This window comes from Cataglyphis hispanica, chromosome 11, assembly GCF_021464435.1.
Source record: "Cataglyphis hispanica isolate Lineage 1 chromosome 11, ULB_Chis1_1.0, whole genome shotgun sequence".
Taxonomy (NCBI): domain Eukaryota; kingdom Metazoa; phylum Arthropoda; class Insecta; order Hymenoptera; family Formicidae; genus Cataglyphis; species Cataglyphis hispanica.
In genome coordinates this window covers 1,337,369-1,364,185 of record NC_065964.1, presented here as the reverse complement: position 1 = coordinate 1,364,185, position 26,817 = coordinate 1,337,369, and the positions used below count along the sequence as shown (strand labels likewise).

Genomic DNA, 26,817 nt, shown 5'->3' with positions numbered 1-26,817 from the left:
TTTGCTCGAATCGTACAAAACGATTTTTCATGTGTTAAAGAGCTTTTAAATTTCGTACCATTACATGGCACAACAACCGGGATAGATATTTTTAAAGCCGTTGAACAAACCTTACAAAAATTTAATATTGATTTTTCTAAATGTTCTGCTATCGTAACTGATGGCGCGAAAGCAATGACAGGTTCGAAAATTGGATTCTTCGGCCAAATAAAGCAGCGAAATTTAAAATTCCCCTTATTCATTGTATAATCCATCAGGAAGCATTATGTGAGAAAGCGATTAAATTGTGTACCGCAATGCAGATAGTTATTAAAATTATTAATGCAATAAAAGGCGGACACAAATTTCTAAATCATAGAAAGTTCCAATCCTTTCTCAAAGAGCATAATGCAATTTATAAAGATATACCTCTACATTCCGAAGTTCGATGGCTTAGCGCAGGGAAATGTCTAGAGAAATTTTTTGCAATAAGAAAAGAAATCTTCCTTTTCTTGCAAGAAATGTCTATAAATTATGACGAATTTAAATATTTTTTCGAAGACCTAGATTTTCTTTCTGAGTTAGCTGTTATTACAGATTTAACTTCCCATTTGAATAATTTAAATTTGAAGCTGCAAAAGGCTCACCAAACGATAGCAGAGTTAGTCAGTCATATTGACTCATGTCGTAGAAAATTATTATTATTCAAAAATCATTTAGAAAAAGATAGTTTTCACTTTTATTCATCTTGCCAAATTCTTTTTGAAGAATACGGCAAAGATTGTAATTTTAAAAAACAAATTCATTTAATTAATTCTTTAATAACCCAGTTTGATACGCAATTTAACACGTTCACGCCGGCGTGACCCACCGGTCACACTTGACTGTTCCGTGGAGCGGCGTGACCCACTAGTGGGTCACGCTTAACTATCCCGTGGGGCGACGTGCATCACAGGTGAGTCACTTGTTTTCAGAAAATAAGTCGTTAAAAAAATAAGTTTATTTTATTTTTAAAAATAAAAATTGAGTATTATAAACATTGACATTCAATATTTTAAATTGATAACAATTATTTATTTATACCTATGCAACTTTTCAAAACATTCTAAACATAATGTGGGCTGGCCCTTACAACGCTTACAATATGTCGTTACTTTTTTACTTTTTTTCGCGGCATATAATCTACTTTGTATTTTTGATAATTGTTTGTAACATTCTTTACATCGTTTTCTTGTGTTTCTGGAAGCCCCTTTGAATGATTGTAGAAAATGTGTACGTTTTCTTGACGAATTTCTCTTTTCAATTTCAGCTTCTTCGATTTCTCTGTGATGATCTTTGATCAAAAGATGATCGATAATTTGTTCTCGAAATTTTAAAATTGGAATTTTTTTAGTTCCCCATTTTTTGTGGATATACCATGCATTTACCAGGCAAGTTCCGCATATTATTTCTATCATAATTTTTCTGTACCATTTTACCATCCTTCGAAGACAACTGTAGTAAGATGACATTTGATCAGATCGACACCCTTTTTCGCATTATTATAAAAAAAACAGTATCTGGTTTGGATTTATTATTTGGCTCCTGAATAATTGCACATTTATGGTTCTGAGAAGTTGTTATCATACATACGGGCCTTTTGTCGGTCCATTTCATAAATTTGACTCCACTGCGATTTTCAAAACTTATAATGCTACCCCGAACTTGCTTTTGCTTTGATTGTGGTGGTAGAAATTTTTTGTTCTTTTTTATTGTTCCACAAATAAATGTTTTTTTTTGCATTAGTTCCTCGGCCAAAGGGATACTAGTATAAAAACTATCTGTAAATAGTATGCGGCCCTCAAATAATAAATCTCTTATCAATTTTATGACTACGTCATGAGAATGTGTCTTGGCGATTGGTTCTGCATTTTTTTTCCCTGCATAAATCTCGATATTATAGGTATAACCTTCAGGAAGGCACAGTTTGTATGCCTTTATGCCATACTTATGACGCTTGCCTGGAATGTATTGGCGAAAACTAAGACGTCCCCTCCACGGAATCATACTTTCGTCAATAACAATGTTTTTTCCAGGTTTAATAGTGCTTTTAAATGTGTGCACAATTGCTTCAACTACATTTCTTATTTTATGTAACCGATCTTCTGCTCTAGCCGTGGTGTTGTCGGAGAAGTGTAAATATTTGAGAATAGATATAAATCGGTCACGTTTCATCGTATTTTTAATACGAGCGTTTGCATATATGTCATTTTGTGACCAGTATAATCTAATTTCTGATACCTGTACTATACCCATAATTAGCAAGATGCCAAAAAAAGTATTTATTTCATCTTTTGTAACAGGCTTCCAGGCCCGTTGGTGACTTGTGCTGCTACATGCAGAATTATTTATGCATTGGGTAGCGTATTTATTTGTTTCTTCCGCGATTATTTCAAGTATGTGATCCGTGACGAATAATTTATATAACGAAACAGGATCGTCGCAGTCCATGTTGTGAATTAAAAATTCCTCTTCTTCCGTATACTCATTCATTTGTAGCTGTCTTCCTGTTATTTTCTTCCATTCATTATCACCATCGTCACTCTCTAAATTGGATTCAAAATCTTCTTCCTCCAAGGAATGGTCATTCAGTTCATTACCTAATGATTCACTATCGTTGCTTGCCTCATCTGAAGAGCTCGAAACTATTCTAAATCTTCGCATATTTTTTCTGACTCCAATAATAGATTCTTCAGACGAACCACTTTCTTCCATATCCATTTTATCTATTATTTATATGGGCAAAAATTCAAAAAAATGCTAACCGCCTCTGTAGAAGAAAAAATAATTTTACCTACCTTTACACTTGATGCAAGAAATGTGCGCTCAAAAAAACACTATGTCAGAACTATTGCAATCTCGCATTTAGCGCGTTCGAAACCTTGAACTGTTGTGATCTCGCATTAAGCGCGTTCGAACTCGCAACAGTGTCGCCCCGCCCCACGAAGCGTAAGGAGATAAGACAGTCCCGCCTCACGCGAAAAAACGTAGATATTTGCCCCGGCGTGAACGTGTTAATGATTTTAAATTATTTAGAAAAGATTTAATTCTTTTTGAAAATCCTCTCATTGTTCCTATTGAAGAACAAAATGTAGAACTTCAGGCAGAACTTTGCGATTTGCAAAATGATCTGTCTCTTAAACCGCGGCCAGAAAAAAGTGTTGAATTTTTTAAGATTTTAGATTCATCAAAGTATCCCGAACTTATAAAATTCAGTCTTCGAATTTTTTCTATGTTCGGCTCTACTTATTTATGTGAATGTTCATTTTCAAAATTAAAATATACGAAAACAGATAAACGTTGTTGTTTGAGCGATGTATCATTATCTTCGTTGATGCGCTCTAGTTCATCTAATATTCCCGTAGATATTTTATCCCTTGTAAATTCATATAAACGGCTTAGGAAATCAAATTAATGTTTATGCGATTTTTCTCTTTTTTCGTTCTTTTATTTTTTCATCTTTAATATAATTTTTCTTTTTCATATGTATATGTACGCGAACGGATTATACTTCTTTAGTGGAATAGGCCTATTGGGAAAACCACTTTAAAAAACACGCATTAACAATAGTACCTCATAGGTGATGTGGAAATCTGTTGTCTTAAAATTCTAATTATATTATATTTATATTGCAATTGTCCTATGTTATAATTATTATTGTAAAGCGGGTGAAGAGAAAACTTTAAATGAAGTATCATAAAAATATGTAAATTATATAAACGGATTAAATAACTTATTATATTGATGTAATAATAATTTAAAAGAAAAAAATATAATAATATTTTATATTAATGAAATGTAAAACATTAAAGAAAAAATTTTAATTTCGAGAATTTTCACGGTGTTTTCAGAAAAATATTATTTTATTATATTTAGGCATTCTTACATACGGACGCTCCTGAGACGTAGCGTCGCGCTTCTTAGTTATGCGTACCTAGAGATTCGTTGCTAACGCGCGAGCGAGGAGTGGGGGGCAACAGGCGTGAGCCACAGAATCGGACCGAAATGTGCAAGTAAATCCCAGCACTGCCCCAAAAAATAGTTACATGATCAATTTCCTTTTTTTCATTAAAACTGTATTACTATTTTTTTCTTCTAGCTTTATTTTCTATTTCATATTTCCTTCTTTCTCCTTTTTTATCTTTTTTATTGATACGTCTTTTATTTGCTTAAAAACTTCTTATTATGAAAAAACATATTAGTTGGTATTTTTGCAGATTATTATATCTCGTACGAGAATGTAATTTCATGTAATAATCATATGTTTTAACGCTTGTATCCGATGAGCATAACACTTTTCATTTTTATCTAGCCATTCTGGATGTGTTTTTGTGTTGCATGTATAGATTCAGTCACAATTTTATCAAGAATTTGTGTAAATGCTCAAAAATATTGCCATGTAGAATTAAATGCTATCAATTGTGTTTTAGTAATTTTTATAAATAAAGTTGTTGGTCGTACTAATTTTGTCACTGTCGGAGCATCTTTATCTTCATTTGCATATTTGCGAAATTCTATATATTTCTCATTTGCTGACAATTCATCCATTGGAGTTTTCATCATATCGATAGTGATCACAGTTGTTTTTTGCGATACTTTGTCGCGCAATAAATCCAGCAAAAAATGTAATAGAGTTTTCATCGTAACTGCTGTCAAGTGGATTTACATTTTCGATTTTTTCGATATCACATTCTTTAAGAAGAATATTCACATCTTCAGTAAGAAATTTGTTTTCGGGTTCATCATATTCTGTAACAGCATTGTTCATATTCATTGAATTTTTAATTCTTTTTACGAGTTGACTTGGTTGATTTAATTTATATACTTTCAATTTCTGGACATTGAACATTGCCTTTGTCACTAGATTAAATGTATCCTGTGGAAAGTATATGTTTGATAGATATCCTCGGATCATCCTTGCGGTTGAATTTGGAGTGAATCCTCCGCGTTGTCTCAGTTTCAAAAATAAAGTTCCACTGAATCTTGATTACATAATCCTGTCACAAGCTCAAATCTTTTATATTAATTAGAATGATTTTTAAAAGTTGCAAGAATAGCTTTCACAGTTAAGACAAAACCTTTACACGGAATTTGATTTATATTTTCTGATGTCTTAGATCATCTTGAGCACCATTTGACAAAATCTATTAATAGATTTTCAATATCCGGATATTTGGAAGATAATGGACGTTTGCCGCCAAATGAAATATTGAGACTATAAGCGTCGCACGAATCAATGACATTATTTAAGTGCTCTGCAAAATCTGCTGTCGCTTGCCACGTAACTATATTTAATTTTTTTTCGTGGCCGGCTGTTTTTATTGCGGCAGCAAATGTATGACTGAATATCTGGAATGCTCTTTTTACATTCATCGATTCAAAACTATTTGGACGAATATGTGCTTCCGTTATATGAGATAATAAATTCGAACCTCCTTTTGTTGCATTATCGATACTCCATGTCATTTCAAAATCCGAATATGATGCAATGACTTTATCGCAATAAAGATTTCTATGCGTTCTCAGAAAACTTGCTAATCTTTTTACTAGATGTGGGAAATCAAACGCGTTATATTTTTTCCCCATTATAAATAAAGAATGGATTTTCTGGATTAATACCAAGTTAAGTACTTAAGCACTTTAATTACATGTGTCTTGATCACATGTAATAAGTTACACATCAGCACCGTTCTGCTCAAGACATTCTGCCTAGACATTCTTTTAATAATATTATTATTTCTTCTGCTTTCATGCATTTTCCCGAGAAGAAATATGCTAAAGGCTGTCGCCGCATTAGGCGCATTTAAACTATTTAGACAAAAAACAAATATGCATTTGATTCTTTCTGGTTTTCTTCCCAAAGATCCAAGATCGACAAGGCCTTCTATTTCATCTAATTTCAACGAATACTCTTCAAAAGATTTAATGGCCATTTCATCCCATTTTAAAGCACACATTTTTTCTTCTATTGGTATGAGTGGAATCTTTTCTTCAAGTTTTTGAAATATAAAATCTGGTCGTACATCATATTCTTCCAATCCATCTTCTAATAGTTCATTGATGGGAAAATTACAACCTGTTTTTTTTAAGCGGCAAAAAGCAGCGACTGAATAGTAATATAATTGTGTCTTGCCAGATTTTGTTCTTCTTCTGTATATACTGCATTTGACGTATGTAGTTGCAAATGTATCATGGCTTTTGCAACAGGATGTAGATTTTCTTCATCTATCAATGTTTTTAATAATTTTTCTTTTGTTTATTACTTTTTGGAATTTTACGTATTCGTACATTTGTATAACGCAAACGATATTTCAAAATTCTTATTTGGTTTTGTAATTAAATATTTTCAGATTTTAAAGACTTAATGGTAGCACATAATTTATCTATTGTTGTCATATTATTTTCTTCGTCTTTGTACTTGTATTTGATTTGATAATTTTTTCATGCATAGACAACTTATTATTTTTCTTTTCTGTATTTTTATTAAATGGAAGAAACGTAAAAGCTCTTTCATGAAGGTAGTTCAAGATGTATCCATTCTGTAATATCTTCCTCTTCTATAGAGATATCAAAATATAATTGTGTGCTTGATATTGTAATGGACATCCTTTTAATAAATTCTTATTTGGTATAACATTATCATTAACAAAAATGGATGTAGATGATGTCATGAGAATCTCCATAGATATTTCTTCCATACTTGTGTAACGGTCGGTTTTTCCCGAGCGCTATCGCGGGATAGCTAAGCCGGGATCAGGACTCGGAAGGGTAGCAAGCACGAAATGCGAGTATTTGTGTCAATAAATAGTGTCTTTATTTAAATTGTCAGAATGGTGGTTTACAGAGTGTGAGGTTGTATGATCATGCGTGAATAAATCGACACGTGTATGTATGTATGCGAATGAATGAGCGTGTATGTGAGCGGTGCGGACGGATGTCCGTGCGAGATTCCGCGTGTTATAAATGGCTGATGCGAATGTACCTCGAAGGTGCGGTCGGGTGCGTGACGAGCTCAGGTGCACGTCTGGAATGCACCCGCGGCCGGTGCGCTTAAACGGTGGATCAAGTGCGGTGCGCGAGAATCGATGCTCGCGATCGATAGGTGGTGTCACCCGTCGGATAGATAGCGCAATGGCGCGCGGTAATGTCTCCGCGAGGGGCGGGAGCTTTGGCGAATCGTGTGCCGATAATTTCGGCGCGTAGGGCGGTCTTACGGCTCTAGGTGTGCGGATTCTGTCGCCGTAATAATGGTGAGTCTCGGTCGGCTGGCGACGTCTCGCGAGATACCTCGCGATGATCCGGGAACAGCGGGAGCGGTTCGCGGTCGGAATAGGAGCGTCCGGCAGACGGGAATAACCGTCGGTGGCGGGTAAATTCCCACCGCTAGAAATATTGCCGGACGATCGGAGGTTCGGTCGGAACGCTTTGTTTTGCGGGATGCTGGGAAAGCCCAGCAGAGGCGGAGTACACCCAACCTCGATCTCGCTTTTCAAGCGTGTAGGTTCTTTGGGATACTCTAAGCGTCGTACTGACTTCAAAGCGGCGGAGAAGATTTTGTCTTTTTAGCCAGTGGAGCGCTTATTTATTTCCGATGTCGGCGGTACCGCGTTGGCGCGATAATTGTTTGTAAACAATTCGGTTGAGTCCGTTCGCGGCTTGGGAATATTCGGAAACGGTCGGAGCGGTTTCCCGAGCGCGCGACTCCGGTACGGTGTGCCGAACCGGTGGTATAAATGTAAACAAATAAATATTTACAAAATATTTATGTTCGCTCACCCGTTTACAATACAATGGGGCGCATAGCGCCTTCGCTTTAAGGTCCCGTGATTGCTGGGCGTGGGACGGCGGTATATTATGCGCGCTGGCTCGACCGATGGTCGTCGGGTGGCGGCGTTTGACGGATGGACGGCCAGGTAACGATGTACGTATCGTTACACTTGACTGTTTACAATAAGACACTTGTTCTTTTTGTATGATTTTTTTATTACCGTTTTTTATATTTGTACTCAATACTATTTCATTAAAAGAGTATAGTATGGAATTTCGCTTCAAATTTTGCAAATATTATTTGTAAACGAACCTTTAGGAAAATGATCTTCGCACACTTCCGCACGTCGAATTGAATGGAGAGATCATTTTTCTAATTTAATATTTTCTGCTGCAACAAAAACAAATAAAAAGATGTGATTATGTAAATTGAAAATGATGTGATTACATATTTGTTCCAATTCAACTACTGTACATGTAATTATATAACGTTATAAACTTTTTTTTCTAATTGATATTGATGATAAATATATAGACATTATTTGAGAAATTAATATTAATTAATTATATAGAAATATATATTTTGTTCAAATATATAGATAATAAATAAAAATAATATAACAATACAAACATAATACATGAAGGGAAATATTATATATTACTACGCTCGATTTTCGCAAAAAAACAGTAAATATAACAAAATATAAAATACAAATATACAAAAAATAAAATATAAATATACAAAATATAAAAAAAAATTTCTTATATCTCAATATGTAATAAAAACAATTATAATTACAATTATAATATATCCTTCTTTTGATATATAAAATAAATAATAAAAATATAATAAATAATAAATTATATAATAACAAAATATAAGAAGTAAATAACTAACAAGAAAAGGGCCAGACATGTCCGATATCGAATTAAACGGCGATTTTTCTATGAATAATCCTCAATGAGAAATAAATTGTGTTAAAGAATACACTTCTCACATTCGTTATAAAATAAATGTAAAAGATTTTCAAAGAACTTAACGGCTTCGTGATGTGCAATAATTGAATCGACGGCGTGGCTCAACATATTTCACTCAAATCTTGTGAGTATGAGATCGCTGGCTAGAATCCTTGGCTCGTATTCTGAGTTCACATCTATCTTTAGATATGCCTCTAAATGTGCCTTAAATGTGACGATAAATATGGTCATATTCTGAGCGCACATTTAGCGAGACATTTAGAGGCACATCGTCATTTTTAGCTTAAATGCGCAACTTTATAGTGAAAATCGTATTTTGAACCACATTTATAGCACATTTATCTTATTTTCGATAAATGTACCAATAAAATATACCAATTAATATTATTATTAATATAAATGTGCCAATAAAATGTACCAATTAATATTATTATTGAAAACAAGTTCTATTATTTATAAAAACTTGATTTATAATAATTTTATTAATGAAATTAACTATATAACAATGACAGAATTAATCAAACTTGCAAACCAGAGTACAACGTGTCGCTATTACATATAAATGTACGTATAAATGTGCCCGAGGGCACATTTACAATTAATTTTATAATTTTCTTCTTTGGCAGCATTTTACAATTAGCATTAACATTAAAAAAACAAATTTTTAATTATTGTGAATTTGTTGTTTATATAATTATTATTATTAATTATTATTATTAATCGTCATTATATTTTGATTAACATATTTCTTGAATTAAATATTGTTCATTCCTTTATTTTTTCTATAAAAAACATTTCGACATTATTGCATGAATTTTCATCGAAAAATATAAAACAAAACATTAAAAATTAAACGTTATTGTAAAAAGTTTGAGCAAAATTTATTTATTTAATGCTAAAATGCTGCAGAGAATGGAAAAAGAAATATACAAAAATTAAAAAAAAAACTTTACACACAAGGCCCCGTATTCTGAGCTTACATTTAGAGGTACATTTAAAGCGCCACATTTAGAGGCGCAGATAAATGTGCTAGTAACACGACTAAAGTTGGTCGTATTCTCAGCGCACATTAATAGCGCCTTTAACTTAGAGATACATTTATGATTTTGTGTTATATAAGTAGTTAGGGGCCACTATGGTGAGACAGGAATGTCCCCCCTTTTCCCCCCAGCCCCCCGCTGTGAGCCCGCCTCCCTTGCCACCCCTGCGCATGTATCTGAGAAAAAAAGAGTGGGGACTCGTGGACGTTCACAAGACAATTTTTAAATTTTTAAATTTTTTTATTTTTTATTTTTTACCGGGCTGGAAATACTCGTGGGCTTGAACCTGGGTCCTCTGCTTTTCTGGTCCTACTGCGGTGGGCTAACTAAAATCTTACAAGAGTGAGAGTTAGATGGGGCATTTAGACGAGGAGTAGATCTCTCCGGCCCAGGGGCCGAGCGCTCCGATTGGTTTCCTATAGTGGCCGGCTGTTTGATTGGTTCCGACGAGCTGAAAAAACGAGAGAGAAAATAGCATGAGAGAGAAAGTCGATAAAATGTCCGACGTGCCAACAGCCGATAAAATATCGACCGCCGAAGGCAGCAGAGTTGTCCCATTGCATTCCCCTCCTCCTTCTCACGCCCTGTGGAAAACCGAAAAATATCGCGCGACATACGGCTCTCCCTTTCGACCGCCCTTCTAAATCCTCGTGCTGCACCGCGCGTGTCGCCTGCTCTCTCCTATCCTTCTTGCTGAAAAAAGAAAAATCGGCTAGTGTGGAATTATCAGATATTTAGGTATACAGACGAAATACGAAGCGTTCATGTTCGGACATGACTGTCCCGCCGATTGAGGCATGCAACGCAGGTAAACGCGACGTCATCGTTGGAGACAATACGCTAGCGGAGATTTAAAGAGCTATGACGTCGCAGAGTCTAGGAAGAAAAGAAGGAAGAAGAAAAAACGAAAAAATTAAATGTTTTTAGTCAATATTTAAAATTAATAACATTTTTATTTATGCTACAGAAATATAATGTTCTCTACAAATTACTTACATTTAAATATAATATTTATAACATTTACAAAAAGTTAACTCTTAATGGACGGAAAATATGAGAATTCGTAAGTTATTATACAGCAACAAAAGTGCGAGAGTCGAGAAAAATCGAATATGAGAAATTATTTATCTATTATATATATCCGTATGGTAGTGAACAACGACTATTAATAAATCTATGTTTTAATAATACAAGCTCACATACTTTGGTTTCATCCCGCGTTATTAACTCATGAAACGCGGTACGTCGAATTGCTCTGAATCATAAATTTATTGAAGTTTCGGCTTTTTCGTCGTTCTCTTCATTTTCTGTTTCTTTAGCTAATAATAAATCGCTAATACTATTGAAATTAACAAGCTGTTAGTTTTTATAATTTAAAGTAATGCCTTTAACTTTACACGATTCGTACGTTCGCCCGTCTGGCGTGCGTACAATATAAGCATAAAATTTCGGGCCACCGGATACGAACGCTTTGTTATAACTGCCACTGCCGTAGCTCTTGAGCTCGTCGGTCATATCGCCTAAAAATTTTTCTGTACACGGCTCATATTCGTTCGAATCGCCGCTGCTTACGTAGATACATGAATCTGTATTATAATATAAAACACGACGTTCTAATTGCTCTAAATAAGAGTATAATGTTAAACAAGCTTGTGCGATCGTATAAGCCGCTATCACGACGTTAGTCACCGGGGAGGAAACAATTCTTGTCGCAGTCGCCATGAAACATATATTACCTCATCGTTCACGGGTAATATATCAGTTATTTCATGCTCGGCACTCGTCAGTAAAGTCGTCATAAAACGTTGCTGCGTTCTCACGACTTCCGTATTAGTCAAATTGAATCGTTGGCCGAACTTCCCCCAAAAAAAATTTAAGCATAGCTTCGCGACAGAACGTAAGCCGGGATTTCGCACAATGTTATGCTTATCGAGAACAATACCTTCGATCTTTTCATATTCCCGTAAATAATGTTCTTTAGCATCATCATCGTTTTCCCCCCATTCGCTGGCCTCTTGCTTAAGTTACAAGAATGAATTTATATATTTGGCGAATAATCCTTGACGCATCGTGTGATCGAATTGGCTGACTTTGTACTGCCAAATCTCACTTACCGCCATCACGAGATAATCTTTTTCGACCTTGCGTAATTCGCAGGACACCCAAATACCCTCGAATTCGCGCTCATCCGCATGTCATGTGTGCAGGTCGTTTGCGAAAAGGTTTCACAGCAACTGCGGCACAATGCGAAAAGTAATTTTCCCTTCGCGCGATATCGGAGTACGGGATGAAATAGATTACGCGAAGCGAATACTCTACAATGTATGAGTTCTTCCAATGTATTAAAATTATAATTCGGTGCCTTCCCGATTAATATGGAACATTCATCTCTTCGTATCTGTAACCTCGCGTTACGTCTGTAAAATATCGCGTCACGATATTACCCGTGCGTCCACCGAAAAATGCATCACGCAGATCGAGCGGAGATGTTTCCACCAGCGGGTGATTGTCGAGATTTCGCGCATTTCGATTATCTCGCATATTGCGATCGAAAGAGCATTCTCACTTTTCCATTACAGAGTATTTTCGTTGACGCAGTCTCCATGAGATCGCGAGAGTTCGCTCGTAACGTGAGTCGATTGTATCCTTACAATCCGATGATGAAATCAGTCTGTCGCGATTCAAAGGAAAGCAAGACGGGCATCCGTGCCAAAAACATCCGTGAAATTGCAGTACATGTCGTTGTGTCGTTCCTGTCGTATCAGACGTTTCATAATATCCATCGACGAGCGTACCGTCGATTGTATGATATTCACGCGTGCGCCTTACGTGATTTATAGAATGGCCGAGCTCGCGTTCCATCCATATCAACCACTGTAGAGTTTTACGAATGATTATTTGCTTTTCTGTATTCACCTGCCGGAATAACGCCTATTCGAGTGCAAAAAGTTTTTTCGAAAAACAGTCATGCACGTCGAAGCAATAGTTGTGCATTCCTCGAACGGACACACATTTCCACGATCGATAAAAATTTTTCTAAATGCCATGCACACTTGTCGAAGAATATCGACGTCAATACGGCAATAGCGAATGATTTCGCGTTGGAAATCAAACATGATGTTTTTCTGTCGCATATCGGTATGCCATGCAAGAAAGCGTTCACGCTCTTTTGTTTTCATTGATTCCGGAGAATAATAATGTAAGTCCGGTAAGGATCCGACATACGATTGGTTTTCAACAATATTAAACAAATGTGGAAAAATGCCTTTATCTGCTGTATTCTGCAATCTGAAAGCTTTCGGTAAATCGGATAAACGCATCGGCATATAATTTACACTGTCGATGAATTTTGTATGTCCTACCGTTAATACTACGATCTTTGTGCCGCTTAATATTAATTTAGGCTCTAAGTTTACGGTTTTCGACAATATACTTTAAAATAAATTGAGCGTCGAACGTTTTCGCATATGCGCTATACAGATGATTTGCTTAAAACATTTTGTCGTTTGCAAAATCGACAAACTGTTTTACCGGATCATGACAAAATACGTACTCTCGCATCCTGCACCAACGACACCGCACGGATAAATTATTTTCTTTCGCGCACGCTTCGCAAATTTGTTGCACTACGCAAAGAGTAACACATCCCCATGTGTTATTTTACGATAATTGTACCTTCGAGCGTTTCATCTTGCCGTGTTTCAAAATCATAAAACACAAATGTTACGCGTTCCTTCTTCGTCATCGATATCGGCACGGTACCGTTGCCGATGTCGATGACGAAGTTGACGGTTCGTTAGAGGAATCATCAATGTGCCGAAGAGGCTGCATGTAGCATAAGTGATTCTCCGGCTTTGGCGACTGGCATAATTTGCAGTAAGAAATTTCGCATTCATGTTTCATGCTAAATTTAATAATACGGCCACATCCGTCGCAAAATTGTACGACATTGCAAATACCAGCGGATGATTTACCGTCGTATGATTTTACGCTACGATGACGCTCGAAGCACTCCTTACCGAAAAATGCTCGTTTACACGCGTTGCATTTTATAATTTTCGTGTCTGACTGTTTACACGATAGCAGAATGAAACAACGCGGACATTTACTCGAACAACGATGACCCGTTTTATCGTTCCGATAACCTATATTGCATGGTTCGCAATAATTTCGACAACTCGCGGCGGCATTTAAATTTACAATGGGATTATAATGTCGTAAACGCTCGTAATACATTACATTTAGACATAGTGCGGGTTCACGTTCGAGAGAAGCGAGTGTCGTGATACCGTCGTACATTGGTTTCGCATCACGAGCGAAAGTAGCGAAATTATAAACTACAATCGCGATGTTATCAACTGCAAGATAGCGCAGTTGAAAGCGCTCGATTTCTGCAATTCCGCAACCCTCTTTAGTTATTGCAACATAACACCGGCATTCCTAACTAATTGTATTGCCAGCTCACGCTGAAGCGAAGAATATGGATGTCTTATATTATTCCATTTTGCAATTTGCCCATTGCGTAAATTACCGCGTTCACAATAAACTCGAGCTACTACGAGTGAATGTGGAAAACATAAATCGTCCACATTATTAATTGCTATTATCGAGCGCTTTGCAACGTCCTCGTGAGTTAATTTAACGCGACCACGACATGAAGAAACCGAGACATTGAAAACGCGAATATCGAAACGTTTTGCGATATCGAGACCCCCGGCACTCTGTGCTATCGAACTTACGTCACTCCAAATATTCTCGTATGTTAAGTCACGCGCAGGGCGAAACGATATACCCGCGGGTCCATGAGCTAAATTTGGCGAATGAAAGGACAGCCCAACAAAATCGCCTGGTTGACATGTATTTAGCATATACGCGTAAATTTCGCGAAATGCATTTTCTACTGCTCTGTAAATATTTGTATCGCCATGTAACGGTCGTATCGCGAAACTCGCTTCTCTTCCCATTCATCCGAATCTCCTAAATTGTCGCGCATTTTCCGCTAATAAATTGATGTTGCTAAAATTATTGCCAACCTGTTGTTACTGTTGTCGTTGGTGCGGTATCTCTGCTTCTTCCTCCTCTTCAACCACCTCCGTCACCGGCGAGGGATTAGCGACACGATTTTCTGATTCGTCTTCTTCGCTTCTTTCCTCATTATTTCGAGTCTGCGTCACATGTTCTGCGGCCGGTATTTTTTTCTTTTGACTACCACCGCCTCTCTGCACTGTCGAAGCAAAAGAAATAATTAATTATAAATAAAATAAAAATTATACCTAAATTATTTTTGTTTTTCTTAAAATTTCGTGATTATTCTTGTTAAAACGTCTTTGAAAATTAATATTTTATTTTTTAAATAACTTATACGAAGACTCCATTTCAAACTCTTCTTCTGCTTTACGTTTCTGCATCCGAGCGGGAGCCTCTTGTACGCTTGTACTCGCTTGTTCCGTTCTATAAATTATGATAAATTTGAAAATTTTATCATCAACTCATATATTCGCTTACGTTACAATTGTACTATAGTAAGTAATAAAACATTTTGCTCACCTGTTAAACGATTTCCACGATGCTGCACTAACAGGAAGCTTATAAGCCCTACATCCTCCTCCTCATGATTAAACGCCTCGCGCATTTTCACTATTTCACCCGCGATATGTAACAGTTCGTCGATTATAAAAATATTTATTATAAATTATAAAAATAACCTAATTGTACAATGCTGCTAGTACAGTATCCGAACAGGCGCACGCAAAAGATCGGAAAACCGCGTAATTAATTTCCGACGATTCATCCGACAATGAGGATAAATATCGTTCGCTGTTTATCGTGGGTGACAAATTCGCTCCTGTAATTATACACTTGCGTAATATATTTTTAAGCTCCGACATTTTTAGAATCGCACTCTTGTGATATATATTTTCATGAATAATATACAATGGCGCTTTTTATACGACAGTACACGCAGATTCAAACGCTGGAGAACTCGGAAATAATTTTTTCTACCCTGTCTCGAAGAATTTATTTATACGCATATTCTCTCTTTTTTGAAAAAAGAAACGCCCATGAGTGGGCGCTTCTGAAAGATCTCTCTTTTTCTCCCATAGAATAGCTTTCAGAAAAATCAAAAAGCGTTGAAAAATCGCACTTTCTTTGAAAAAATTATATGAAAAAAGATATTTCTTTTAATTACGTTATTCACAGGTGTTATTTTTTTATTTTATTTTTATTGTGCAGGAATTTTTGTTATACTGCTGCTTCAGTAATGGCTTTGTCACAAAAATTTTGTTATATTTTCGTAGAAGATACAAAGTTATTTAAAATAAAAATTTTTTTATGATATAAAAATTTATTCTACGGATGATAAATTTTTATTTACGTTTTATAACTTATTACAACTGTATTTACGAACTTTAGAAAAATTTTTTCTTGTAACGTATCTAATTTCTAGAAGTTTCTAGATATTTTTTCGTGTGACTTTTAACTTGCTGAACAAGTTTGAACTTGTAGAATCATGTTTTTTCAATTATTTAGCTGCATATTTTTTCCCCTCTTTTCTTTATATTTTGATATACAGGGTATCCGATAATTCGCGGATTACCCTTTAAGGGAAGGTAGAGGATGTTATTCTGAATAGAAAAGTCCTGTACCATTTTGTGATTTTCTCAATATTTAAGAAAATATTAATTTTAAAAGATCAGCCAACGAAGTGCCGCGAAAAGCTCGTGGCGCGAAAATGCCTCCCACTGTCAATTGATACTCGGTCCGCGGCGAAGCAATGGGAGGAGCAGTTTGCGAGCATGCTTCGCTATGGCAACCGAAAAAAATACACACATAATGAAAAGATCACATACATAAAACGGAGCGCGCATTATGTGTGTATTTCTTTTGGTTGCCATAGCGAAGCATGCTCGCAAACTGCTCCTCCCATTGCTTCGCCGCGGACCGAGTATCAATTGACAGTGGGAGGCATTTTCGCGCCACGAGCTTTTCGCGGCACTTCGTTGGCTGATCTTTTAAAATTAATATTTTCTTAAATATTGAGAAAATCACAAAATAGTACAGGACTTTTCTATTCAGAATAACACCTTCTACCTTCCCTTAAAGGGTAATCCGCAAATTATCGGACACCCTGTATAAGCAACGCGAGAAAACGCTGAATTTTATTCATTTGAGTTTGTTCATACACATTGAAATCTTCATTTCGGCTTTGGTACAAGTATTCGTCGTTGTTGTGACCAGTGTTTAACTAAGTTCTCAGTAAAAAGTGATAAAAATGCCGCCACGAAAAAAGTATCCAGTGATCGAAAAAATCTAACCGATTTTGTTAAATCTACTCACGTTTGTGATATTAACAAATCGGACCTCAAGACCGTCATCGATAGAAGAAACGATCAGCGATATTTATTATTATCGATGACGTATGGGCTTAATGCATCGTTTATTAAGAAGATTCACGTGGGATTGCAGGCGACGAGCGAAAATTGCTTTGTACCGATTGTAAAATTAATAGGTAATTATGCAGATGAAATATGTCTCGACACCGACACCTGGCAGCAATTTCAAATCAGCATGGAGCAGATGAGCAGTATTTATGCGAGAATCAAAAATCCAAACCAAGTCCGATTATTATCAACAATATTTCCATCGGCTTCACAATCGCTTACGGAACAAGGGCAGTGATAGTGAGCTTTAAGGAAAATGCGGAACAACCAGCGAATAATAACGAGACGGAAGAGCAGCCACCATTGAAGAAGCAAAAAACGTACAACGTCGCCATTGTGATGCAGAAAGCTACTTTTGTCGGTCTGGAAGATATCGCAAGATATGTGGACGCTCATTTGGCACGGCTAATTTCCATTACCAATACCATCAACATGTGCTCCATATACCTGATTAACGAAATAGAATTAAAACTTCCCTTGTCTTATATAGATTGCGAAATTATAAAACTTACAGTTAGAGGTAATTTTGAAGAAATCGAGCGCGATGTACGAACACAAATAAATAATTTACCGACGTAATTTTTAGACGTATATTTTAATATTGTATTCGAAGAATTACTTTCGCTAGGTTTTAATGAAATTGTATGTATAATTTTATTAAAGCGCAATTGTTAGTTTTATAAAAAAAAAATTATTTTTAATAAATAGAACGTTTTAACCTTAAAAAACTTCAATATATTTTTCTTTTACCCCACTTCTTTCCTATCAATCACCCTTCTTCCTCACTTCTTTACTATTAACTAACATGAAAAATTGTATCGCAAAGTAATATAGTACGATAGCTGCGCGTTAGACGAACATCTTATTTTTAGCATAAGCATGCATAGAGCATCGCATAAGCTCGTAAGCCGCGGTGCTCAAAAAAACGCTGACGCGAGCTCACCTCCGCGAATACGCTTACTCGCGTCGATTCCGCGGCTGCTTATCAGCTAATTGGTCGCGGTACTTTTTGCTCGTGCGCCGATCGGAAACGCTAGTGCGAGCATGCGGCCGCCGCGGTGAGGCCCCCGGAGCAAGGATAAGCTTATTATTTCTTACATACACGAGCAATATTAAAGCAATATTCGAATGTATATATTTTTTACGTATCATTAAGTATCATCGGCTACTTTTTTATATTTATGAAAGCGTGCGTAAATGCCAAATCGTTCATTTCGCAAAATTGACGTACGGTGGAAACATCTATGGACGTCGATCGTCTGCGAACCTACGGGATGTGGAAAAACAATTTTCGTAAAAACGTTTCTTCAATATTTATCCGCCATGTCTGATGTTAGATTCGAGAGAATTTTATTTTATTACGCAGAGATGGCAAGATGCGTATCAGCGTTTACAGTGGCAAGTGAGCTAAAAGAAGAGGAGGAGGAAAGAGCACGAAAGACGGGTTACGTTAATAATGCTTTGATAAAATCGAAGAAAAATATAATTGAATTTCGCGAAGGGTTACCGCGTCCGGAAGATTATTCCAACGATCCGCTCTCGCCAAAATTAATAATAATTAACGATCTTGTGAAAGAATCATCGTTGTGTGACGCTATCGTAAATCTATTTATCAAAGGAAGTCATCACAAGAATCTCAGTGTTATACTCATCTCGCAAAATCTCTTTCATCAAGGACGCGGACAACGCGACATATCTCTGAACGCGAATTACATAGTAGTTTTTAAAAATCCACGCGATCGCGCACAAATTCGTCATCTAGCGCATCAAGTATATCCCGATGATCCAAAATTTATGGAAGAAGCGTACTACGATGTTACATCGAGACCTCACGGGTATTTATTGCTCGATTTGAAACAATCGACTCCACATGAATATCGTTTTCACGTGTATCTTTCTCAACGATACTCTGCATTACGCTTACATTCCGCGTAGATCGAATAATAGAAGTGGAGGGGGTGTATAAAGGACAATATTCGCGTTCGCAGCTTGTCAGTCGTGTAATTGCAGCGTAATGGTGAAAAAAGACGCTAGTAATAAAAATTCGACGTCTTCGACATCGGATAAAGTAATAAAGAATGCTAGACGCTCTATCGGCGAGAAAAACTTATGCCTTTTGAAAACTTTGTGTCATTTGAAAAAAAATCAAAGAACAGCATTATTACGTATGGCCGATAATAATCTTGTAAAGTGTATTTAAGAATGCATTTTCAATACGCTCAAGGGTAACGTACCGCTTCGATGTAGCGATAAGAAGCATTTAGCCAAACATAAAACGATTTTACGCCGTGTAGCAACAAAAGAGGGTAATTGAAAGGCTAAAAGAAAATTGTTGATATAACGAGGCGGGTTTTTATCTTATCTTATCGGCCCTTACTTGCCGCTGTATTATCACGGATTATCAGTGACTAAAGAGAAAAATACAATCCTGTCTATACGCGTCTTTTCTGGGAAAAAATAAAAAAGATAAGTATTAACAATAGAACTTTGAATAATGGAGAGAGCTAAAAAAATGGTTTTGATTTCTACGAAAAATCTTGAGAGAATGCAGCGTATGCAACCAGAAGTGTCATCCGTTATACCATCTGACAATCCAGCGAAGAAAAATAAGGAAATATCAAATACGGAAAATGTTAATAATAATTCGGTACGGGCACTGGGAACACCTTTGTCACGACTTGACGCGCAGATGTGGCGTATTTTGAATCTCGCAACTTCTGTAGATGAGGACAAAAAATAGAAATTGTATAAAGAAGTATTTCAACGTTATCTTCATTTTGTTCGCGAGGTAAGAAAACGTTTACGCAATAATAAGCAGGCTAACGATGAGGACAATAACGACGAGCAGAACAAAGAAACGAATTTAGATGACACCGATAATGATCTTAAGGAAACGTCAAATTTAATCAGTAGCGAGCGTGGTGATAGTAGTAGTAGTAGCAGTAGTTTCGGAAAAAAACGCGTACAATCAGCTGAAATGATTAAAGAAATAGTCAGCAGCGTACCGAAAACTTATCGCGATAAAGCGCGCGCCCTATTAAAATATTTGATTGATATTCCTCCATCAAAGATTAGCTGGGATATGCGAGCACTCGTAATTATAGACGGTGTCGTCTTAATGGATTCGAATATCACCGATCTTATAAATGATGCGATACGCAAAAGAAAAACAGTAAAAGCAACCGGAAGAATTCAGTTTGCTCGTTTATTACATGACATAAGCACACCTTCCAAACTCATAGGAAATCGCGATTTATTACATACGGCCGCACGACCTCAACGTATTAAAATCGTGTTACCGCGTGGAAGTTTCACTCCGAAAACTTCATCTGCGAGCTCAAAGTCGTGTAGGCGTAAGGTGCACGAATCTAGCGAAACTGTGCGAAAGTGATACGACGTTTATATCGGCCGACGAGGACGACGTCGACAAAACATTAATAGATTACGTAGAGCCGTCGCCGACAAAAAAGAGAAAGGTTTATTCAAATGATGAAACTCGAAAAATTCTATTTTACAATCCCTCGCATTATGCTGGATATTCAGCGAGGGCCAATTTGTCGAGAGTTGCTAAACCGAATTTCACGCGTAACGAAGTCATCGACTGGCTTAAATCGCAAGATGCGTACACGCTGCATCGTCCAGTGCGCCGAAAATTTCCGCGTTTACATTATAATGTGACAAATATCGATGACTTATGAGAGGCTGATTTGATCGATCTACGTAATCTCAAAAACTACAATGACAGCTATTGATATCTATTGACGGTTATCGACGCACTTAGTAAATTTGTTTGAGTAGAATCTTTATGTGATAAAACAGATACCTGTGTAGTAAATGCCTTTCAACGCATATTCTCGAGAAACAACAATCGTTTATCCGTATACCTGCAGACCGACAAAAGTAAAGAATTTATTGCAAGTCATGTATAAAATTTCTTAAACAAAAAAGATATTCGTTTTCGCGTAACACGTAATCCCGATATCAAAGCAGCTATAATAGAATGATTTAATAGAATGCTCAAGGAACGGATGTGGCGTTATTTTACACATAAAAATATACGGCGTTACATCGATGTTTTGCAGGATATCGCGCTTACAATCACACGCATCACTTCACCATCAAAATGCAGCCTGCAGTCGTTACGCGGGAAAATGCATGTGTCGCGCGTGAAAATATGAATCATATGGAAAATATGAATCGATGGAATGACATTGAGCAAAAAAAGAATTGCGAACGTAGACAAAAGGCTAAATATAACGCGGGTGATTTTATACGGGTCAGTAGAGCAAAAATAGCCTTTGAGAAAGGATACGAGGCAAAGTGGAGCGAAGAAATATTTCGAATTCACCGTGTTTTCGAATGGAGAAAACCACGCGTATACGAACTAAGTGATTTAGCGAGTGAAGTTATAGACGGGTTTTTTTACGAACAAGAATTAGCGCCGATTATTAAAGACTTGCAAGGGGAAGAATTTATTGTCGAATGCGTGATAAAAAGCAGGGGCCGTGGAAATAATAAACAATTATTAGTTAGCTGGCAAGGATATCCTTCAAAATTCGATTCTTGGATACTCGCTGAGAGCTTAAAGATTTAGAATAAAAATGAGGGAGGATGAATTTTATATGATTCTTTCGAGCAATAGCAGCATGCGCTACTTTCCGGAGAATAAAACCATCTGTTTCACCACCGAATTACCTCAGCGTAGACTTGCACGGACGCTGGGAAGTAGCGCTCACGGAGATTCAATTTCCGTAGTTTTTTACATATATGTAGTTTTTTACATATACGGCCCGGAGAAGGATTGATGAGATTCATCGATATTACAGAGCGCGATAAGACAATTAAAGCTATGAAAGCGCAAGTACCTTCGAGTATTTACTCGACTGTGCGAGATATTATAGAGGCTATGAATTATACAACCGAATCAGTGGCCTCGCATATTGTTTGGCAATTTGAGGCTGTCATTGATAAAATTGTTATGAAACTTTCTTATGAAGAAGAGAAATATGATATAACTCATGTAAATTTCTCTGACAAACTTCAACGAATACTCGGTTTTGACACGCATGTTAAGCATCTGATTCAGCTCGATAGTGATTCTATTCCACAAACATTTCCAATATAGTTTTACAATGAAATCGGCATCGATATACGCGAAAATACGAAGAAACTCATTAAACTAAAAAGTAATTCCGTTATATCTGACATTTTACCAGCATGAGTTTACGATGAAGTTTATTATTTGCTATTTTTTGTACTCCCACGCAGTCACATGATAATAGCCGACAAACCAGCTAGTTTGTTGCGCGATATTCCTGACAAACTCTTTGTCTATTGCGATATTTGTGAACCTTATATTACGGGCGATGTACAATCTCCTCTTCTGCGAATAGTCACGCACGATGCTCGAAACGATTACGCGTTTGCATCCACGCAGATAAAGCATTTCTCACCAGTGCAATACATAGCCCGTCAAACGTGCTTTCGTACAATCGAAATAGATATAAGAGATCAGCTGGGGCAGAGTATACCATTCGAATTCGGAACGTTAACGGTGACATTGCACTTTAGATGTATCGACTAGATATTACAAAAAATTTTATATCCACGATAACGGAAAACAAAATTTCGAACGTTAATGGATTATTATTCGATGTATCACGATGAATTACAAAATGGCGGTAGTTGGGGTGGTGGAATTCCGCGAGTTTTCGTTGGTCACCCTATCAACGCGGTCATGGTATCGGCAGTTTTCTCGGAGGATTGTTCAGGTGTGTACTATCTTATTTAAGTAGAGGTGTACGAGCTGTGGGGAAAGAAGCTTTACGTGCCGTTAATATAATCGACGATGTTGAAAATAATATGCCGTTTAAGGTGGCGGTCAAACATCAATTCGAAGAATCGCGCGACAATCTTAAGAGAAAAGCTAAAAAAAAGCAGTCTAATGAAAGATTCGGGGTATAAGACGGATGCGAAAATATATGTAGCTCAGTTTCCTATCGTCGGGCTCGATATGCGCATCGCTAAATCTGCGGGATCGCGTAAACGGCGCGGGGCAAGTAAAAAAAATTCATCGAAGATCAAGACTCGAGAAAAGAAAAAACCAATACACGGTCGCCGGGCAATAAGAGGAGGGAGAGGAAAAAAGCAGTGAAAAGGCTTAAGACATTCATGAAACGCCGTAAAATCGGTAAAAAGCGCACCGTATCCAACATATTTTCTTAAATGTGTAACGATGCATCCCCCATCGTTCCCGACACGTCGCCCGTCGGAAGTCTGCCGCCCGGCGAACACCAGCCGGGCAGGGGCAGAGGCGCTTAGCGCCCTATTTTTAAAGCTAATGTTTATGACAAACATTGTCATAAACAACCGAGCGCCGAACGGCACCGAACGTTTCCGGCGAATGCCGATCGCCGAACGCTCAACGCCGGAGGCCCCGCGTCGTTTCCCCCACCCGAGGGGGATGCGAACGGCGCGGGTGTCGCGACTGCTCCGGTAGGGTATAAAAAGCCCTACCGCCAGACCGTACCAGACCGGCACTTGAAATCCGCTCGAGCAGTACGCTCCGAGAGATAAACCAGAAACCGCTCCAAAACGTTGACAGACAGTAAACCGGAGGTTGACGAGTTCGCAGCCTCCGTCGAGTATTCTTGACTAACTGCTCTAGAGACGAATCCCGTCTTAGCATCCGTACAGGACAGAGAGTGGACGAGTTCGCCGCTTTCCTCGAGGATTCTCGAGCCTCTATGATCCGAACACCCGACCGTCCAAACTCCGCGCATAGACGCATCCCACGATCTTTATCTGGGAACACGCGCCGCGTCACCGACACCGACGCATAAGACCGACTGCAGGCCTGACACCCTGCAGTCCGCGCCGAACACCCGGCCGCACACAATACGCGCCTTAACTCGCGTATCTCGCGCGATATCCATTTGCGAGATATCGAAGCATTGACACGCTGTGTCAACACGCGCCCGCCTTACCGCGCGCACCTCGCGCCTACGGGCTCGCACCGACAACACGCGCCCGTCTCATCGCACGCGCCCCGCGCCACCAGTCGGGCCTTTTAACTAGACGCACAAAAACACTGTCTAGACCGGCGTCATAACATCGCGAATACTATTGTATCGACTTGTAAGATTGTAAGCTGACCATTGCCTTGAGTGGCAAATAAACGACGTACACACCAACTCACGTCCGTTGCGTTTCAACCCCTTCACGAATCCTGATCCCGATTGCGCTGTCCGCGCACGCGAAACCGCACGTGAAGCGGCCCGTTACAAACGCTTGTATAAATATAATCTTTGAAAGCGGAAATTACAGTGACGAGAAAGTAAAAATTTGCGCTGATTAAAAAACATGTTCTTTCTTCATTCGCATTCGAGCGAGTGTTTAAAGAGTGAACTCGATCTCTTCTCCTTACCGCCCACGCAAACTAGTATCGAGAGCTCACAATGAATTCACTACAAACCCGTGACTTCGCTCTCGGACGACTCGCCGATAGAATTCATCATTCCCGGCCAGGGAGAAGAATACTTATTAGATATTAGATCTCACGCACACCATGCTGAGTCTTCGCGTACGCGTAGAAACGTCAGGCGATTCCACAGGACACGGGTGCAGGCGGCAGCGCATCGACGGACAATGTAAGCCCCGTAAATCATTTACTTCATTCTATTTTCAATCAGATCGACGTGTATTTCAATCAAAAGCTCGTATCGCCGCCAAACAACGCTTACGTGTACCGCGCTTACATTGAGGTGTTGTTAAATTATTCTTTACCTGCAAAAACTTCCCATCTAACCTCATGCCTATGGGACGCGGATACTCCCGGACGAATGGACGAACCGGTGGAATCAAAAACGGCAAATTCCGCTCTTGTGAGACGCGCTCATTACATTCGAGGAGGACGGGCGCTAGATCTTATAGGTCATCTCCATTGTGATGTTTTCAATCAAGACAAATTTTTAATTAACGGTGTAGAAGTACGTTTGAGGCTCGTTCGTTTGAAAGATTCGTTCTGTCTTATGGATAGTAACGGTACGTCATCGAAAATTAACATACTGGATGCGAGCCTGCTAGTGAGAAGAGCGAAAATAAGCGCCGGATTATTGCTCGCACATGCAAGAATGCTGAGTAAAGTTACGGCCAAATATCCGCTCACGAGGGTTGAGATTAAAACATTCACGATCCATAGCGGTGTTGTCGTTGAATCGTTAGATAATGTAATACTTGGACAACTTCCGAAAAGAATAATAGTCGGTTTTGTCAATAATAAAGCATTTAACGGTGATAGAAAATTATATCCGTTTAATTTCAAAAATTACGGAATAAATTTCTTCTCGCTGTACGTCGACGGCATGCAAATTCCTAGTAGATCATTACAACTCGCTTTCTCGACAGAAGAATCGCTTTATGTTGAAGCTTATCAAACGCTCTTCACGGGAACAGGTATTCATTTTTTGATCGAAGGAAATTCTATAAGCAGAGATGATTATTCAAAGGGTTATCCGCTATTCACTTTTGATCTTACGCCCGACTTATCGGCTAATTATACAAGACATTGGAATCTTGTGAAACATGGTAGTTTACGATTAGAAGTGCGATTTGAGAAGGCTCTCACCGAGACCGTTACCTGTATTATTTACACAGAGTTTGATAATGTCATAGAAATTGACTCATCAAATCATTGTCGATTTTGCCGGTTAGATTTGCGTCGTTCTCTATAATGTAATACTCAAAAAATTTTTTCACAATTTTCCCCCACCACAACCGATCAAAACGTCAACGTGCAACGTATCAAAAAATATGCGGCAAAAAAAGATTTCAGTTTCATTCGAGACACGAGTATCGCCGCTTCGCGAAGAGTTTCAAACTAGCTATCCAGAGCACACAGATTTTCGCATTATGGATATAATCGTCGACATACAGGGTTTCCGAGATGCTTGCGCGAAATTTATCCTTAAAGAAGTTGCCGTTGTCGCCGTTGACGCTCCATTTTTCGGACATTGAATTATTATGCCTCCGCATTCGTTTAGCGAATTACCAGAAAATGTAAGACGACAAAATAATTGGCTCACGCGAAATTATTATTGAATGGTTCGACGGCGAAGCTAATCCGAAATATTTTACATTACATCTACGCGAAATAAGAAGACATGCACGATATATTTATGTCAGAGGATGTGAAAAAACAAGCTATTTGAGAAATTTACTCTCCAGAGATATATTATATATAATTTGGAAGATATTTCCCCTGCATTTAAAAATCTAACGTCGAGAGGACGATATTGTGGTTATCACGGATTTCGAAAATTCGGAATCTTTCATTGTGCATTACGCAACGCGAACAAATTAAAATATTGGATACTCAAGCAAAATAATTTCGTCGACGGCAATAGGAACAACAGTACTCCAACTACTTGTCGCACTCTAGATAAATGAGAAATATCCTATGACAAAAACGAGGAAATCAGTAATGCAGATGATATTTCTTATATCCTAAATGAAAATATTAAAACGCTGTCAAATAGCAAAATAGAGAAAAAAGAAAATTTTGTGCGGCCGAT

The 26,817-nt window shown here is 37.8% G+C and overlaps 1 protein-coding gene across 1 annotated transcript; it reads right to left on the bottom strand.

The window, feature by feature from the left end:
- Positions 1–1,850: 1,850 nt before the first annotated feature.
- On the bottom strand, positions 1,851–2,739 carry LOC126852937 (uncharacterized). The gene is made up of 2 exons (XM_050598235.1): positions 2,260–2,739; positions 1,851–1,928 (listed from the first exon to the last, which is right to left on the bottom strand). Exons 1-2 carry the CDS (start codon positions 2,737–2,739, stop codon positions 1,851–1,853), a joined length of 558 nt encoding a protein of 185 aa, XP_050454192.1.
- Between the last annotated feature and the right edge of the window lie 24,078 nt (positions 2,740–26,817).